Source organism: Schistocerca piceifrons, chromosome X, assembly GCF_021461385.2.
Source record: "Schistocerca piceifrons isolate TAMUIC-IGC-003096 chromosome X, iqSchPice1.1, whole genome shotgun sequence".
NCBI lineage: Eukaryota > Metazoa > Arthropoda > Insecta > Orthoptera > Acrididae > Schistocerca > Schistocerca piceifrons.
In genome coordinates this window covers 380,188,810-380,206,496 of record NC_060149.1, presented here as the reverse complement: position 1 = coordinate 380,206,496, position 17,687 = coordinate 380,188,810, and the positions used below count along the sequence as shown (strand labels likewise).

General features: G+C 41.1%; 1 protein-coding gene across 1 annotated transcript in view; it reads right to left on the bottom strand.

Moving 5' to 3' along the window:
* Positions 1 to 17,687, bottom strand: part of LOC124721472 (protein vav) — a 176,759-nt gene that overhangs the window by 22,624 nt on the left and 136,448 nt on the right. The window contains exon 15 of the mRNA XM_047246467.1: positions 5,111 to 5,260. Within this exon, the coding sequence (XP_047102423.1) occupies positions 5,111 to 5,260 (150 nt within the window). The remainder of the gene's footprint in view (positions 1 to 5,110; positions 5,261 to 17,687) is intronic.

Here is a 17,687-nt window from a genome sequence, read left to right as displayed (position 1 = left end):
CCTGCATCATGCAACTGCCTACCAATGGTAGTAACACTTATGAGGTTTTGCACAGAAGGCAGGACAGCCCACTTAATGGCCTCTATCATTACTATCACTTTGCACATGGTAGAAAATCCGTCAGTCCTCCCTCCTTGTGGTGTATGTCGAACATCCAGATCCTGCATGTTATGCATGCATGCCTTCCTGTATTCATACCCTATAACAATGGGAGATGGTGGTGTCTGTACAATCAGTGTCGCACACAATATGATAATATGATCAACCAGCCTCCTGCAGCCCCATGATGTGGCCCCCTCAATGAACATGTTTATCTAGGCAACCTGCTGTCGAACTTGTCGCTTTGGCATAGTGCGCATTTAGCTGATGCTCTAGTGATGCTACGCATTGCTGTACCGGCCAGAAGAACCATTTGGGGCACACTTATATCAACAAAGGGACACAGTGTTACAGCTACAGCCCTGCCCCATGAGTGTGTGGCTGACTGTATAAACTAAATCACTGATATAGCTGGTGGTGTGCAACATATCCACCCAGTTTGCAGTGGATCAGTCAGGTCCTCCTGAGTGCAACTCTTTTTAGGCCAATCAACGTATAATACCAATTTAAGTGTTAGAAAGTCTTTTCTGCAGGTAACTGTCTCGAGAGAAGCCTCATATGGAATTGAAACATGGATGATAAGTAGTTTGGACAAGAAGAGTATAGAAGCATTTGAAATGCAATGCTAAAACGTTGAAGATTAGATGGTTAGATTGAATAATAAGGACACAACTGGAAGCATCAAGGAGCAGTCAATTGGTAATAGACGGACGTGGGTGGAGTAAAAAATGTTGAGGGAGACCATGGCTTGAATGCAGTAAGCAGGTTCAAATATATGTAGGTTGCAGAAGTTATGCAGAGATGAAGAGGGCTGCACAAGACAGACCAGCATGGAGAGCATCTGTCACAAAAGTGGGTTCTCAGTGCTCCAAAACTGCAAGTGTCTTTTTTCAAACAAAACCATTCAAATGAAAACGAGACTCACCTGTGAAGCACATGGAACCCCTTACATCACTGTGACATATGGTGCACAAACTCATTTTGTTTATTGAACAGCATGCACAGGTGTGGGTTAGTGACATTGGGTATTCTACACATATGTGTCTAGGGTGTTTTCCAGGATTCAGCATGTACTGGATGATGTTACTTGAAATTCAGCTGCAGCTCATCAGGCGGACCTCCTTGGAACACATTGAACAGCATTGAATGCAGCATCTGTCACAAAAGTGGGTTCTCAGTGCTCCAAAACTACATGTGTCTTTTTTTTAAACAAAACCATTCAAATGAAAATGAGCCTCACCTGTGAAGCACATGGAACCCCTTACATCACTGTGACATATGGTGCACAAACTCTTTTGTTTATTGAACAGCATGCACAGGTGTGGGTTAGTGACACTGGGTATTCTACAGATATGTGTCTAGGGTGTTTTCCAGGATTCAGTATGTACTGGATGATGTTACTTGAAATTCAGCTGCAGCTCATCAGGCGGACCTCCTTGGAACACATTGAACTAACAGAACCAAAGAAGGGACCACTTGTTGCAACTGTCCATCATTCAATGCTTCCAAGTTACTTCATTTAAAAATTAGGAAGTTCTTTGTAAAATTCTATGAATCTAGTAAGTGATTTTAAGCTTTTTTTTGTGGGTGGAGGAATGCCCATTCATAAGAAACTTTAGCTAATCCATGCACAGCCCTCAGTGGCTATCCTTCTGTTTTGTTACAACTGAACTTCCAAAGGATGGCTGAATGTGGAAACAAAAATGTACATATTAAATAGTACAATGGACATTAAAATGGTCTATGCACATCTAAAAAACTTATAAAAGACAATAATAGATGATGCCCATACTATTTATGGCAGGAAGGTGTCAATAATCAGCCAATTAATAGGCAGCTTTAAGAGATCTTAATTTGCAAGATAACAGTGCATTGACATAAGAAACTGGCCCTCCAGGTATGAAAATGTTACACGCTCGGAGAGCCAGCAGACGATTAGGAAGAAACAGTCCTCCATTCCACATACATAATAGCTTTGTGAACGAGCCATGCTCTAGTATTTTACTGTATCATAATCATTACTGTAATTTGGTTGGCTACTTATTTCCCACATGAATAACAAAGTTTTATGCCCCTTACATCTTGCAATTTTAAAGCTTCACGTGGTTTTGATATAACTGTTTTCACTTATGAGACTCTCTGTAAAACTTTTAGATTAAGCATACTTATGTAGTAATGTCTCTGCCCAAACATGTATTTTTTGTATAAGTTATTTCTAAATATCTTTAATAATACAGTTGTGCTGCTAAGTTTGTTGACATGTATCCCATTTGATTTTAAGACACTGAACACACCATGTGTGTTTTCACTTTAATAATTACTCTAATGTATTTTAACATGTTGTACGCTGACATAGTGATGAGACTCATGTAATGGTTGTGTTTTTTCCATTTTACATATAGACTTCACATCTGAAAGAGTCAGCCGTTATGTCATTTGACTAACATCACATGAAATTTATATCATTAAATTTTTAGTGTAAATTTGTATTGTAAATTTTTACACTACTGGGCATTAAATTTGCTACACCAAGAAGAAATGCAGATGATAAACGGGTATTCAAATGGTTCAAATGGCTCTGAGCACTATGGGACTCAACATCTTAGGTCATAAATCCCCTAGAACTTAGAACTACTTAAACCTAACTAACCTAAGGACATCACACACACCCATGCCCGAGGCAGGATTCAAACCTGCGACCGTAGCAGTCCCGCAGTTCCGGACTGCAGCGCCAGAACCGCTAGACCACCGTGGCCGGCAAAACGGGTATTCATTGGACAAATACATTATACTACAACTGACATGTGATTACATTTTCACGCAATTTCAGTGCATCGATCCTGAGAAATCAGCACCCAGAACAACCACCTCTGGCCCTAATAACAGCCTTGATATGCCTGGGCATTAAGTCAAACAGAGCTTGGATTGCGTGTACAAGAACAGCTGCCCATGTAGCTTCAACACGATACCACAGTTCATCAAGAGTAGTGACTGGTGTATTGTGACAGGCCAGTTGCTCGGCCACCATTGACCAGACATTTTCAATTGGTGAGAAATCTGGAGAATGTGATGGCCAGGACAGCAGTCGAACATTTTCTGTATCCAGAAAGGCCCGTACAGGACCTGCAACATGCGGTCGTACATTATCCTGCTGAAATGTAGGGTTTCACAGGGATCGAATGAAGGGTAGAGCCACGGGTCGTGACACATCTGAAATGTAATGTCCACTGTTCATAGTGCCGTCAATGCGAACAAGAGGTGACCGCGACGTGTAACCAATGGCACCCCATACCATCACACCGGGTGATACGCCAGTATGGTGATGACCATCATGATGCTGTAAACAAAACCTGGATTCATCCGGAAAAAAAAAAAAGACGTTTTGCCGTTCGTGCACCCAGGTTTGTCGTTGAGTACACCATTGCAGGCACTCCTGTCTGTGATGCAGCGTCAAGGGTAATCACAGCCACAGTCTCCGAGCTGATAGTCCATGCTGCTGCAAACATCATCAAACTGTTTGTGCAGATGGTTGCTGTCTTGCAGACGTCCCCATCTGTTGACTCAGGGATCGAGACGTGGCTGCACGATCCGTTACAGCCATGCGGATAAGATGCCTGTCATCTTGACTGCTAGTGATACAAGGCCGTTGGCATCCAGCACGGCGTTCCGTATTACCCTCCTGAACCCACTGATTCCATATTTTGCTAATAGTCATTGGATCTTGACCAACGCGAGCAGCAATGTCTCGATACAATAAACTGCAATAGCGATAGGCTACAATCCGACCTTTATCAAAGTCGGAAACATGATGGTACGCATTTCTCCTCCTTACACGAGGCATCACAACAACGTTTCACCAGGCAATGCCAGTCAACTGCTGTTTGTGTATGAGAAATCGGTTGGAAACTTTTCTCATGTCAGCACCTTGTAGGTGTCGCCACCGGCGCCAACCTTGTGTGAATGCTCTGAAAAGCTAATCATTTCCATATCAGAGCATCTTCTTCCTGTCGGTTAAATTTCGCGTCTGTAGCACGTCATCTTCATGGTGTAGCCATTTTAATGGCCAGTAGTGTAGCTTCAGGTGCCAAAGACTGTGCTCATGTGTGTGAGAGTTGTGTTTGCGTGAACGTATGCACGTATGTTGTCTATTTTCGATGAAGGCCTTATTGGCTGAAAGCTCGCTTTCCAAGTGTCTTTTTGTTGTGCCTGTCCGCAGCTCAGCAGCTATGCTATGGTGAGTAGCAACTATCCTTTTCATAATATTGTTACATTCCATCCTGGATTTTCCATTGTTCGATGTTAAATATTGATGTATATACCAATTGTGTGAAACTCTTTATTATGGATGCCCATCACGCTTCTCCCATATTTATGTGGGGAATATATCATGCTACACACGTAACAACCTTTACTTATTGTTTCTTCTTGAAGCTGCTATAGTTTTGATATTGTTTTTACCACCACGTAGTTTGATAATGCAGGGGAAGGGTGGGGGTCAAAGCTAGCTAATAACTAAATCATGAAATGAAGTGTTTATTTCAAAATAAACCAATAGCCTAAATAAAGTGTTTAATTCAAAATAAACCAATGCCCTAAATAGGGCAATGGCTTCAATCAAGAAATTTACAGTGGCAGTGGACCTATATATACAAAAGACTAAACCATCAAAATTTCTGTTTGATCCTGCGATATACCTTATCCTTTTTATAATAACAGTACTTCATAATTTGCATCCTTGCTGCTAAAATATACTTTAATGATTTATTTCCAATTCTGGTCACTAACTATTCCTTCAATATGAATTACCTTGTTGAAGCATCTTTAATATGTAGCATCTCATATGGTAATAATTTCAGAGAAAGGTCTCAAGATATATGCCAACAGTAAATAAATAAATAAATGTAAAATACAAACTAGAATTCTATATTTGTCAAACATTATAAGATAGTGAATATCATAAACAGAGAAAACAAAATAACCTAAGAAATTTTGCATTTATGTGTATTCTCACCCTGAAAAATTTTCCACAAGGCTGGAAGTCTCATAGCATGTTATTAGTTCAACAATGCTCTTAAAAAACCTTGACTCTGATAGATAATACTGTTTTCCATTCTCTGTAATTTTCTCATATACCTTCATGTGTTTCACTTTATCATCTGTTCTGTAACAGCAAAAGAAGGTAAAATAAACAAAATGTAATATGTATACAGTTTTTCCAGTGAATTTATGCAACACTGGAATTTTTAAATTAGTAAATATTAAACCTGATATACTAGCAACAAAAAAACCTTAATTTTAAGTCATCAGTTTACAAAGTCCTCACAATGTGATACTCTAAAATCATGACAATATAATTATATTTTATTATTTATGTATTTATTTATTTCAGATGGCAATAATGGGGTATTCAGGCCCTCTCTTACATCTAACCAGACATGCTTTATCGGTTACATTACAATATGCACAGTACATGGCAATATATAATAATAATAATAATAATAATAATAATAATAGATATACTAATCATATCAGTCTAATTAACATTGTGTTAAGTAATCTCCTAATTGTGTTCTTGCTGAATGTGACTAATGACATCTAAAATAAATGTACAGAAGTAGTACATAAGGGCTCAAATCTGGAGTAGTAGTTTACTGGTCTGCAGAAGAGTGAGAAATAATAGGGTAAGGTTGGCAGTTGACACAGGGGAAAAACAACAACAACAACAACAACAAACAGAAAGGGATGAGAAAATCATGGATAGTGTTGACAGTATGGAAAAAAAGTTTGCTGTTGCAGAGAAGGAAAACTGCTGGTATATTTCAGAAGGGAAGCTATGCCGCTGACAACAAGTGAAGCTTTAACCTCCTCTTGAATGCAGAGTGGTTAGGATTAAAATGAAGGTTAATGGAAAGTTCGTTCCAGTGTCATCTGGCTGAAACTGAAAAGTAGTAGGATAACGATTTTTGTGTTATGCCTAAGTACATTCACATGCTGGACATAACAGATATTGTTCTGCAGTTGCAGTCCTGACAGGTACTTAATTTGAAAAGAGATGTATTGAGGGAACCAGTGACTAAGAAACCAATGAACATGAATAATATTAAAAAATTCATGGCTAGCTCAAGTCATTCAGGATTTATTTGTGCTACCTGGAACTACACTGCACAACACAATTAAAGGATCACTTTTGTGAAACCATGTAACTGTCTCCCATTGTGATAGATAAGTTTGAAATTCAGCTCAAGTGTGCCTACAACTATCCTCTGTAGCAAAGCAAAAGCGTGGTATCCCACATCACCACCCTCAGACTTTGTGACACTTCTGACAGCAAAGGCCAGAGTTCAGAAGTTCATGTGAGGTGTAAAGTAGGTCAATGATGTCAGACTGGTACAAATTTCACCACAATTCTGCCCAATGCCACCATGGACATGTCACACAAGGGAAAGCTAATTACATCTCCTGTTACTCTCATTTCACCCCTTCCTTCGACTCCTCTGCAATGGAGGCAGAACTGTGATGCCTAGTGTTGAAATCATATAGTTTTCTTGTGTGTTGCCAAGGAAAACATTTCTGACACACCACCACTCACAATTAACACGAAAATGTCTCAGGGGATGACATAAAGGGCATAAATGAAAGCACCTCTTTTCTTGGGGGTTGATTCCCACACATTCTGTTGTCAAAAACGACAGTTCACAGTGTGATAGACAGCAGGATGACGTTCTTGACAACTTTTGACACTGCTAATATGCCATAAATGAATGATTCAGCCCTTCTCTAGGGACATCGTGGGCCAGCAATGCCACTGAACATGATTGCACCGTCTGGAGTGCAGTGCAATTGCAGTTCTTGCTCTGGTGTACATGGTGGAAAAACTAGGGACTGTTTGAAACAATTCGAGAAAATTTGAATGTGCTCCAAAGCAGCTAAGGGTGCTTACACTTTTGCGGTTCACCTGTTTCGTGCCCTCCTGTGGCATGAGCCCAGAGAGATGCAACATTATCACAAGTACGAATAAAACAGTGAAGGGTCCCTCTAAGAACCCCTAGTTCAGCAACACATTCAGTGCCACCCACTTGCCTTTGTTGTGCACTTTAGAAACATATCTGTACACAGACAACTTGTGATGAGGCCCGAGGCACTTAGGTGTTTGCAAACAGGCAACACCTTGCACCCCCCGCACCACCCCTAATTTTGCATGCCTACATGCCTACTAAGAGGTGCATGAGCAGCAGCATAGCCCTCCAGGAGGAACCTAGGACTCTCGTCACGATTTGTCTTTGCACACGTACATTTTTAAGGTGTTCAAAATAGGTAAGCAGGTGGCACCGATAGTGTTCAGAATGACATTTTCACTCTGCAGCGGAGCGTGCGCTGATATGAAACTTCCTGGCAGATTAAAACTGTGTGCCCGACCGAGACTCGAACTCGGGACCTTTGCCTTTCGCGGGCAAGTGCTCTACCATCTGAGCTACCGAAGCACGACTCACGCCCGGTACTGGCAGAAGTAAAGCTGTGAGTACCGGGCATGAGTTGTGCTTCGGTAGCTCAGATGGTAGAGCACTTGCCCGCGAAAGGCAAAGGTCCCGAGTTCGAGTCTTGGTCGGGCACACAGTTTTAATCTGCCAGGAAGTTTCACCGATAGTGTTGCTGAACTGGGTGGTCTCAGAGGTACCCTTTACCATTTTATTCACGCATGTCTCAAAGTCGCGTACCCCTCCCCCTACCGGAGGGTGTGAAATTGGAGTGTTGAAAAAGCATAAACATCCTTTGCTGCTTCGTATTGCATTCAAATTTCAATGAATGGTTTTGAACAGGTGTTCCTAGTGGTTTACCCTGTGCATCCGAGTAAAATTTCGATTGTATTGCACTCCAAATGGGTGTGATCAGATTTAATGGGGGTTACAGGCCTCTAATGTCCTTAGAGAAGATTTGAATCATTTGTGTGGTGTCAGCAGTGTCAAAGGTAGTCAAGAACACCATCCTGTTGCTCACTGCACTGCAGACTGTCTTTTTGATTCCCACCTCATATCACTACCTTATCTTTTGACCCTTACTTTTGACCCTTGAGAATCAATGCCTCACAGAAAGGGATGGTTTCAGTGACACTCTTCATGTCACCATAAGTGGCCCTTTTGAGGCTATTCTGAGGTGTGGTGCATGTGTTGTTTTCCCCAGCTACCTAAAAAAAAAAAAAAAAAAAAAAAAACAAAAACATGTGATTTCAATGCTGGGCCTCGCTGTTCTGATCTCCACTGTAAAGGTGTCAAAAGAAGGGGTGAAATGTGGGGGGTGCAATGACCATCCCACTGCGTAACACATCCCCAGTGGCATGCCAGATTCCCACATTTCACACATTGTGCTTTCTTTTTCTGCAATTTCCTGTGTATTTCATGATGTTCACATGTTGGATTTTGCTTGAATCATCTATGTGCAGCTCACTACATATATTCTGCAGAGGGATCTCTAAACAACTCTTTTGTAGGGCATCATGGTTGACCTGTTTCAAGTTTCTGTATGTTATTAAGTGAGATTTTTTATCTGCAGCACATCAAGAGTACCAAACCATGGGATGAGAGGTTAGGCTACTCTATCTGTCCAAAATTACCCAGACATCTATAAGTGGACATTAATATGGGTGTGTCCAGCTGTCCACCCCTCACTTTTACGATGGCTTAAACTCTGCTGAGGACACCTTCAGTGAAGTGTCTGAATATCTGTGGAGGAATAGTAGCCCATTCATTCACAAGAGTCAAAAGAAGAGGTAGTGATGTTGGATGACGAGTTTTAGAGCAAAGTCGGCATTCTAACTAATCACAAAAGTGTTCCATTGGGTTCAGGTAGAGATGCTGGAGAGGTCAGTCCATTTCACCACTGCCTCACTGCTTTATGACAGGGCACATTGTTATGCTGATACGGACAATCATTGTCTCTGAACTGTTCCTTTCCTGTACACAGTACACAATGCTGTAAAATGTGTTCATATCCTTAAGCATTTAGTGTTTTCTTAAGTGCAATAAGGGGACAGCATCTCAACCATGAAAAGCACCCAATACCATAACACCACCACCTCTTTCACCGTTAGAATGGCACATGATGACAGGTAACGTTCTCCATACATTCACCAAACACCCAAACCCTTCCATCCGATTGCCACACTGTATAGCATGATCCATCACTCCAAATCATTCATCTCCAGTCATTCACTGTCCAGTGGTGTTCCTCTTTACACCATATCAACTGTCGCTTAGCACTGATTACAGAAATGTGTTGCTTATAAGAAGCTGCTCAACCATTATAGCCTATTATTTTTAACTCTTTACAAACAGTCACTGTGCTTCCTGGACTGCTGGTACGACTATGAAACTCATGAGTGATTCCTTCTGCTCATTTCAGGCAATTATTAACAATCAACCTCCGCAATGCTCAACAGTCCCAGTCTGTTGGTACATGAGGTCTCCCTGGTTTTGGTTTAACTGTGGTTGTTCCTTTGTGTTTCCACTTCACAATCATGTCACCAACAGTTGACTTGGGGAGCTTTAGAAGGGTTGACATGAATTTGTTCCTCAGGTGACACATTTGAAGTCACTGAGCTCTCCTGAGCAACCCATTAGCTGTTACTGCTTCTCTACCGACAATACACAACTCCATGCCTCCTTCATGAGAATAAATAGCTAGTTGTGTTTCACAAGAATGACATTTTCTGAATCCACGCCGACTATTTTCTTTGTAGTAATTCATAATGTTTGAACACAGTATATGTTCCAAAATCCTATTGCAAACTGAGATTAGTGATATGGATCTGTAATTCAGTAAATTACTCCTATTTCCTTTCTCAGGTATTATTTCAATTGTCCTCTTCATTGCTATTATACCTATTAGAGCATAGCTTGAGAAGGGGTTCGATCCAGAGGTATAACACTCATATCATCAGAATGAAACATACTCCTTAAATTCTTTACAGAGCAAGATTTCAGCTGTAGGTGTACAATTTTGCATCGTATAACAACCACATGTTAGTGTCAAGACAGGAGGGCTGAAAAGGCCGAATAGCTACCTTATGTAAATTAAACACTATCAACAATAAGGGAAATGTCGTAGTAGTTATGAAAAGAAAAATTAAACCATCAAGTAAGCAATAACATGCATATGAGTGCATTTGTGGATGATATGCAGGAAAGAAGACTATAAACAACCCTCTGTATAAGCTAGAATTTCTGTAATTCAACTGTTATGGTCATTATGCAAGACATATGTAGGGGAAAGTGATGTTTCTTTAAAATGAGCTCTCACAACTATGTCAGTAAAGCTCTGTATGATTTACAATTCCTTTCTTGTAGAACCTCCAACATATATTTGTTAACTATTTCTGTGACCTCTCATACCAAGTAAATGAATCTGTGGAATCATCTATGTGCAGCTCACTACTTATATTCTGCAATGGAATCTCTCTAAACAGCTCTTCTGTAGGACATCATGGTTGACCTGTTTCAAGTTTCTGTATGTTCTTTAAATTTTCTCTCCGTTTTTCGTTAATCGAATTTTGTATGAAATCCAGATCATCAAACAATACTCAAAAATTTGTTGAATGATGGCTTTGTAAGTGATATCTTTTGTGCACAAAATACATTTCCTTAGGATTTTTTACAAAAACTTAAATTTGACACTTGCCTTCCTCACTCTTGTGTCTCACAGTAATTAAGATTCCTCATCAATCTGCAGTATTGTTATGAAGTGTGAGATGGTACGGCTAGCAACAGTTCTGCACGGTTCCATAGGACCGGGTACAATGAGCTCATATTTCGGCTGAGTTCAGTGAGGAACTGTAGCTGGTTGCTAGCTGCAGTACCTCAGACTCAATATCAATACTGCAGCTTGGACAGGAATCTGAATCACTGTCAGAACAAGATACACTCCATCATTTAACTGCCACATAGGGTTGAAAGTGGCAAGACTTGTGCCTGGCCTGCTGAATAAGGGGTGAGGGAGAGGTGCTGGGATCCCGATCAACGGCTTTGGTCTTGTATCCGACAGAGATTCAGGTGCCTCACTTACGCAGTAGCAATTTGGAGTCCGAGATACTGCAGCTGGCAACCAGCCACAGTTCTCTGCACATCCGCAGGTGGTGTAAGCTAAGGGTACAATGGGCATGACCTATGGAGGAGCTGTGTGCTTAAATATGTGTCTGCGGTCACATACGGCAAAATGCTTGTTATTACTTAAAGCCTTCCTATAAACCATTTGATACAGTGTTCAACTATTGCCTGTTTTATGGTTTCTTCTCTTTCAGTTTTCACTCTGGACTGATCTTGTATGCTTACAATGGCCTTGCTGTGTTTTGGACTTTGGTGCTAGTCAGCCATTCACTATGTCAATTTTGTCATTACCAACCACTCGAAACTGTCACCTGTTCCACCAATAACTGCAAAATTGTGTGCTGAGTAATACTGAACGCTGGGTAGCATAGTAAAGTAGTGATAAGAATGCTAATCATCGTGTAATCATGGGTCCTGTGTTTTTGAAGTTGTAGCAACACTAGTTTTAGCTACAATAATACCAGCAGTAGCAGCTGCTACTGTTGCTTCTGCAAGCATAACTGCAACAGAAGCTTGTCCATCTGTTACAACAACAACAACAACAACAAGAACAATGACAGCAGATACCAGCATTGCGAGCAGCTAGCAGTGGCAACAGCTGCATCACCAAGGCATTCACTTGCTTCAATGAAACATCTACATCTACATCTACATCTACATCCATACTCTGCAAGCCACCTGACGGTGTGTGGCGGAGGGTACCCTGAGTACCTCTATCGGTTCTCCCTTCTATTCCAGTCTCGTATTGTTCGTGGAAATAAGGATTGTCGGTATGCTTCTGTGTGGGCTCTAATCTCTCTGATTTTATCCTCATGGTCTCTTCGCGAGATATACGTAGGAGGGAGCAATATACTGCTTGACTCTTCGGTGAAGGTATGCTCTCGAAACTTTAACAAAAGCCCGTACTCAGCTGCTGAGCGTCTCTCCTGCAGAGTCTTCCACTGGAGTTTATCTATCATCTCCATAACGCTTTCGCGATTACTAAATGATCTTGTAAGCGCACTGCTCTCCGTTGGATCTTCTCTATCTCTTCTATCAACCCTATCTGGTACAGATCCCACATTGTTGAGCAGTATTCAAGCAAGTGAGAATTGGGAGATTTACCAGCATTGCCTTGTTCTCTACTGCAAGGTAAGTCCGACATCTGACCCTAACAGTCAGAGCTCACTTTTACTATCTTGTAGTAGGAAATGGTACAAAATGGTTCAGAAACTATGGCCAGTCTCTGATCCTGGTAGTTTGAGCTTCTTCACAATTTGTGGTTTGTTGACGGATTACTAATGTCGCCAAACCCACATCGTAGCAGATAGGCTGGAATTAAATAAATTCGTTAAGCAAAGTTAGCAAATATATACAGCTTGGGCTGCAGGCTTACTGGCTTTAGCACATATGTGTGACTATTTGTGCAAAAGTGTATCATGCATCTTATCCTGATTCTTTAATCTGTAACAATATTGTTTATCTAGCTATGGACAGATATATCAACGGAAGGTTTCAGAGTCATCTGATCCAACACTGAGTGAAGTACTTAAAGCCAATAAATCTCATGACGTTACTACTTCAATAAAAGCTTTGTTGCTGATAGTGTTGGTATAGAATATCCTTCTAGTAGAAAGAAATGATCAACACCGTAAAATAACAGAATCACAGCTCGCACATCTGTCCAGTAGTCCAGTGGTGCACTGTACTACAGTTAATAAGGTAGTTAGTGAGTCACCTTCTTCATTATTGGTAGATGCAAACAAACAGAAAAAAATCTTAGTTCACCATCATTTCATCCCAAAGTGAGTGACAGCTGACACAAGTATTTCCACATCATCACCCATGACCACCAGAGGAGCCAGCCTGAATTAATCATACCCACACTGCTGCACCAGACTGTGGCAAGCCTCAGCACTTTGCAAGTGTTTGCCACGTCCAGAAATAAACTGCGTGAGCTGCTGCATCACTGTACCCTATTTGGCTAGTACCACTGTCGCTGTGTGGACCACTGCTGCAATCCTCAGTTAAGTCTGCTCATCACTGTCACAGTGGTTTATTTTCAGCTGGACTCCCATGTCCTTGATAAATCTGGAGACATACCAGCTCACTGGTTCTACACCGCTGCACAGTGCAGAGTGGTGACGTCAACAACCATTTGATCCTGCTGCAGGAATCTGATTCTAGTAATTAATATATATTTTGGCATGTTTAGATATGACAGACTGCCATTGGGGATACAAGCATTCCTGCAATTTTCTATAGATATCTAGAACAATTAATTCAGGGATTCCAAAATTTTGCAAACTTTTTGGATGAGATAACTGTGACAGGGTCTACAGGGAACAACACTTTCAAAAGTTTGAGATGTTATTTGAGCATCAAAAAGCCTGCACATTGCATTGTCAGTGCAACAACTGCCAGTTTTTTGAACTGAGCACTAAATACTCTGGTCATACATGAAGCAAAAAGGGCTAACATCGATACAGTATCACAAACAAGCCATAAACAAGCTGCCTGTTCAGTGGAACCTGAAATAGTTGCAGTTATTTCTCTGTTAAGTAAACTATTATGCCATGCTCATACTGCAAGCTGCCCAAATTTTGCACTTCCCCAACCAGCTGCATAAAAATGGGTCAGCCACATCTGGTCACAAATGTCCCATGAAGCATTCTTGAAATTAAAGTGTCTTTGAGCAGATCCCTGTTTAGCTACATTTACTATGGACAAACACCTTATTTTGGCAGCAGATGCTTTCAATTTTGGTATCTGTGCTGTTCTATCATGTACGTACATCTAAATCTACACGATTACTCTGCAATTCACAATTAAGTGCCAGGAATAGGGTACATCGAGCCACCTTCAAGCTATTTCTCTACTGTTCCACTCTCAAATGGTGTGCAGGAAAAACAAGCACTTAAATCATTCTGTGCGAGCTCCGATTTCTCTTATTTTACTATGATGATCACTTCTCCCTATGTACGTGGGTGCCAACGGAATATTTTTGCAATTGGAGTAGAAAGTTGGTGATTGAAATTTCAGGAGAAGATTCTGCAGCAAGAAACACAGTCTTTGTTTTAATGACTGCCATCCCAATTCATGTATCATATCCATGGCACTCTCTCCCCTGTTTCATGATAATACAAAATAAGTTGCCCTTCTTTGAACTTTTTAGATGTCCTCTGTCAGTCCTGCCTGATATGGATCCCACACCGCACAGCAATACTCTAGAAGAGGGCACACAAGCGTGTTATAAGCAGTCTCTTAAGTAGAACTGTTGTTTCCAAATGTTCTGCAAATAAATCACAGTCTTTGGTTTGCTTTACCCACAGTATTACCTATGTGTTCGTTCCAATTTAAATTATTCTTAATTGTTGCCCCTAAGGATGTAGGTGAATTTACAGCCTTTAGATTTGTGTGATTTACCGTGTAATCAAAATTTAGTTGATTCCTTTTAGTATTCATGTTCACACTTTTCATCATTCGGAGTCAATTATCACTTTTTGCACCACACAGATACTGTGTCTACACCATTTTGCAATTGGTTTTGATCATCTGATGACTTTACAAAATGAAACAATCTAAGAGGGCTGCTTAGATTGTCTCCTACATTCTTTATGCAGATCAGGAATGGCAGAGGGCCTCTTAACACTTCCATGGGGAACAGCAGACATTACTTCTGTTTTACTCAATGACTTTCTTTCAATTACTACAAACTGTGGCCTTTCTGCCACTAAATCATGAATCCAGTTACACAACTGATGCGATACTCGATAGGCACACAATTTGATTAGAAGAGTCTTGTGAGGAATGAAAATCTGAAATTATGGAATCAATTTGACATCCCCTGTTAATAGCACTCATTACTTCATGAGAATAAATAGGTAGTGGTATGACATTTTCTGAATCCATGCGGACTATTTGTCAATGAATTATTTTGTTTGCAATAATTAATGCTGTTTGGACACAGTATATGTTATAAAATCCTACTGCAAACTGACATTAGTGATATGGATTTGTAATTCAGTAAATTACTCCTATTTCCTTTCTCAGATATTGGCGTGACTTGTGCAACTTTCCAGTCAACAGGTACAAACCTTTCAAAGAGTGAGTGGTTGTATATGATTGCTTATTATGGAGCTCTTGTATCAGCATGCTCTGAAAGGAACCTGACTGGTATACAATCTGAAATGTATGCTAACAGTATGCAGCAGCCAACTGAATTTGCCTCAGAAACATTGACCGCAGGCCAACAAAATTATTCACAAATCGAGGAAGAAGTATTGTGGATTCATTATGGCATTAAAAAGTTTCACATTTTTCTGTACGAAATGACATTTCACTTAATCACATATCATAAGACCCTGATATCACTGATTGATCCACATTCCAAGTTCCCAGACAGGATAGCACAGCAGCTGCAATAATGGGAGCAACATACCAATACAAACGATTTTTCCCACCTCCCATGTGGATTGGATGAAGAATTTGACAGGCAGGAAGTGGCGTGTTTCACATTAGATGCAAATCCACACTAAGTACCAGTAGAAGGCAACCATGATCTGCTCCTTTGTAAGGTTTTGTCAGCTGCACAAAGCTGGCCAGAGCCTCTTCCAGAACTTGGCATTCTGAACATTATTTCAATTGTGGTGTTGCTTCAACATAACACATATTCTCCTATGCTTAGCTATCAATGTGTCTGAATGCTTTTTGTGATCCAGTCTACACTCCACCCCCGTATGCTTAAGCTACTGCAAATTTCATATTGGAATACATGTAGGAGTCATTTTTTTTGGCACAGCATCGCTGCTGCCATTGAGCATACATTCCAGAACTATTATGCCTGGACTCACAAGCAACCAGCTCCAGTACAGTGTTGTAACACCTAGCCCTGCCCTGAACACCCTTGGCAAAGAGTTCACTGAACTGTTCCAAGGAACAATGTGTTTGCTCATTGTTGATGTCCTCTCTACCTTCCTGTATGTTGCAGGGAAGGCTACTACAACAATGCCGCCAGCCAACCACACCTCGTGTACTATTTTTGCCACAGTTCAGGGCATGTGCGTTTCAGTCAGTCTATAAATGCAACTGTACTGAGCATCTAACTGCCACTTTGTTACACACAGTGTCAAACTCAAGACACGAAGAGGCTGGTCAAAAGATTCTAAACACAAATGTGCAAAATCAAGGTGATAACTATGTCCAACAAAGTACTCACCAGTTTTCTTGCCTATGTCAATCCATCCTGCCAACAGGGGCAGCCTGGTCAAAATGTTACACAGGCATAGGTCTCGTACTTTGATATGCTGCACCCAATCCAGTGAGCCCAGTGCCCTTGCACTGGCACATATTTTTGAATGGAATGTGGCATGTACACAAGATGCTGTCATTGACAATAATGTGAGACAGATGTTTGAAATCATAGCCGGTTGTTAAAAGATTATCTGGGATCAAAACCAGCAATGGCTCCAAGGCAGTTCATTCCCCAACCCCCTCCCTGCAGCTGCTTTGGGCAAATCAAAGCAACACCAGCTGTAGCAAGTTCGTCCCTCAGTCCACCTTTCACCTTCAGTATACTCTCTGACCTGCTTACAATGATCTAAGGGGACTTGACAATGACCAGTGATGAGAGCCAATGGCACTCCATTTCTGGCACCTCCTACCATTACCTATGAACCCTCTCAAAAATCACTTATTGTGGCAGAGAAGCAGTGAGATGCCCCTGGAGGGATGGATCCGATTCTATGCTCCATATGTTATTTGGCACCCACTCCCCACAGGCAAACCCAACAGAACAACAGGGATGTATAATTGGCCGGTGCAAAATAAGTGTGTGTGTGTGGGGGGGGGGGGGGTGGAGGGGGGAGGAGTGGAGGGGGTGGAGGGGGGGGGAGGGGGGGGCGTAGGTGCGTTAGAAGCACTCAACATTGAGTTATCTATCAGCACCCATATGAAGAGTGATTAAAAACAATGTGGTTAATGTGCAGAAAATGCAATAAAAGAAATAAAAAGCAAATTGAGATAAAATCATACTCCCTCCCTCCGAATCTCCCCCATGACTCAATCACACTAGATTACATGGTGGAAAGCAATGCCACAAATGGGGAAATGTATGGAAACTGACAATTTCAACACAATGAAGACTAGAGGAAGACTAAAAGACATTCACAGCACTATGTGGCTGGCTGATCACTTACCAAAAACATGGATGAGCCAGTCATCTTAGAAACACATTAAAAATGGCACCCAAAAATTTTAGGGAACAAGTCATAAAATTTTAAGAGTTGTGTCATATTCATCTGACAAGTAACTAAAATAGATGGCAAATCAATCGGCAAATGAGCTGCTGCCCATCGGGCCAAAAACGAAAACAGTCTAGTAAAATGTTTCCCACTGTGATCTGTATGCCACAAGCGTGGCCGTAGCCTATGTGACTTGTGGCTAAGTCCCTTCAACACACAGGTCAGCCAGAACATTATGACCATCAACCTATTATCAATATAATCCTGTCCA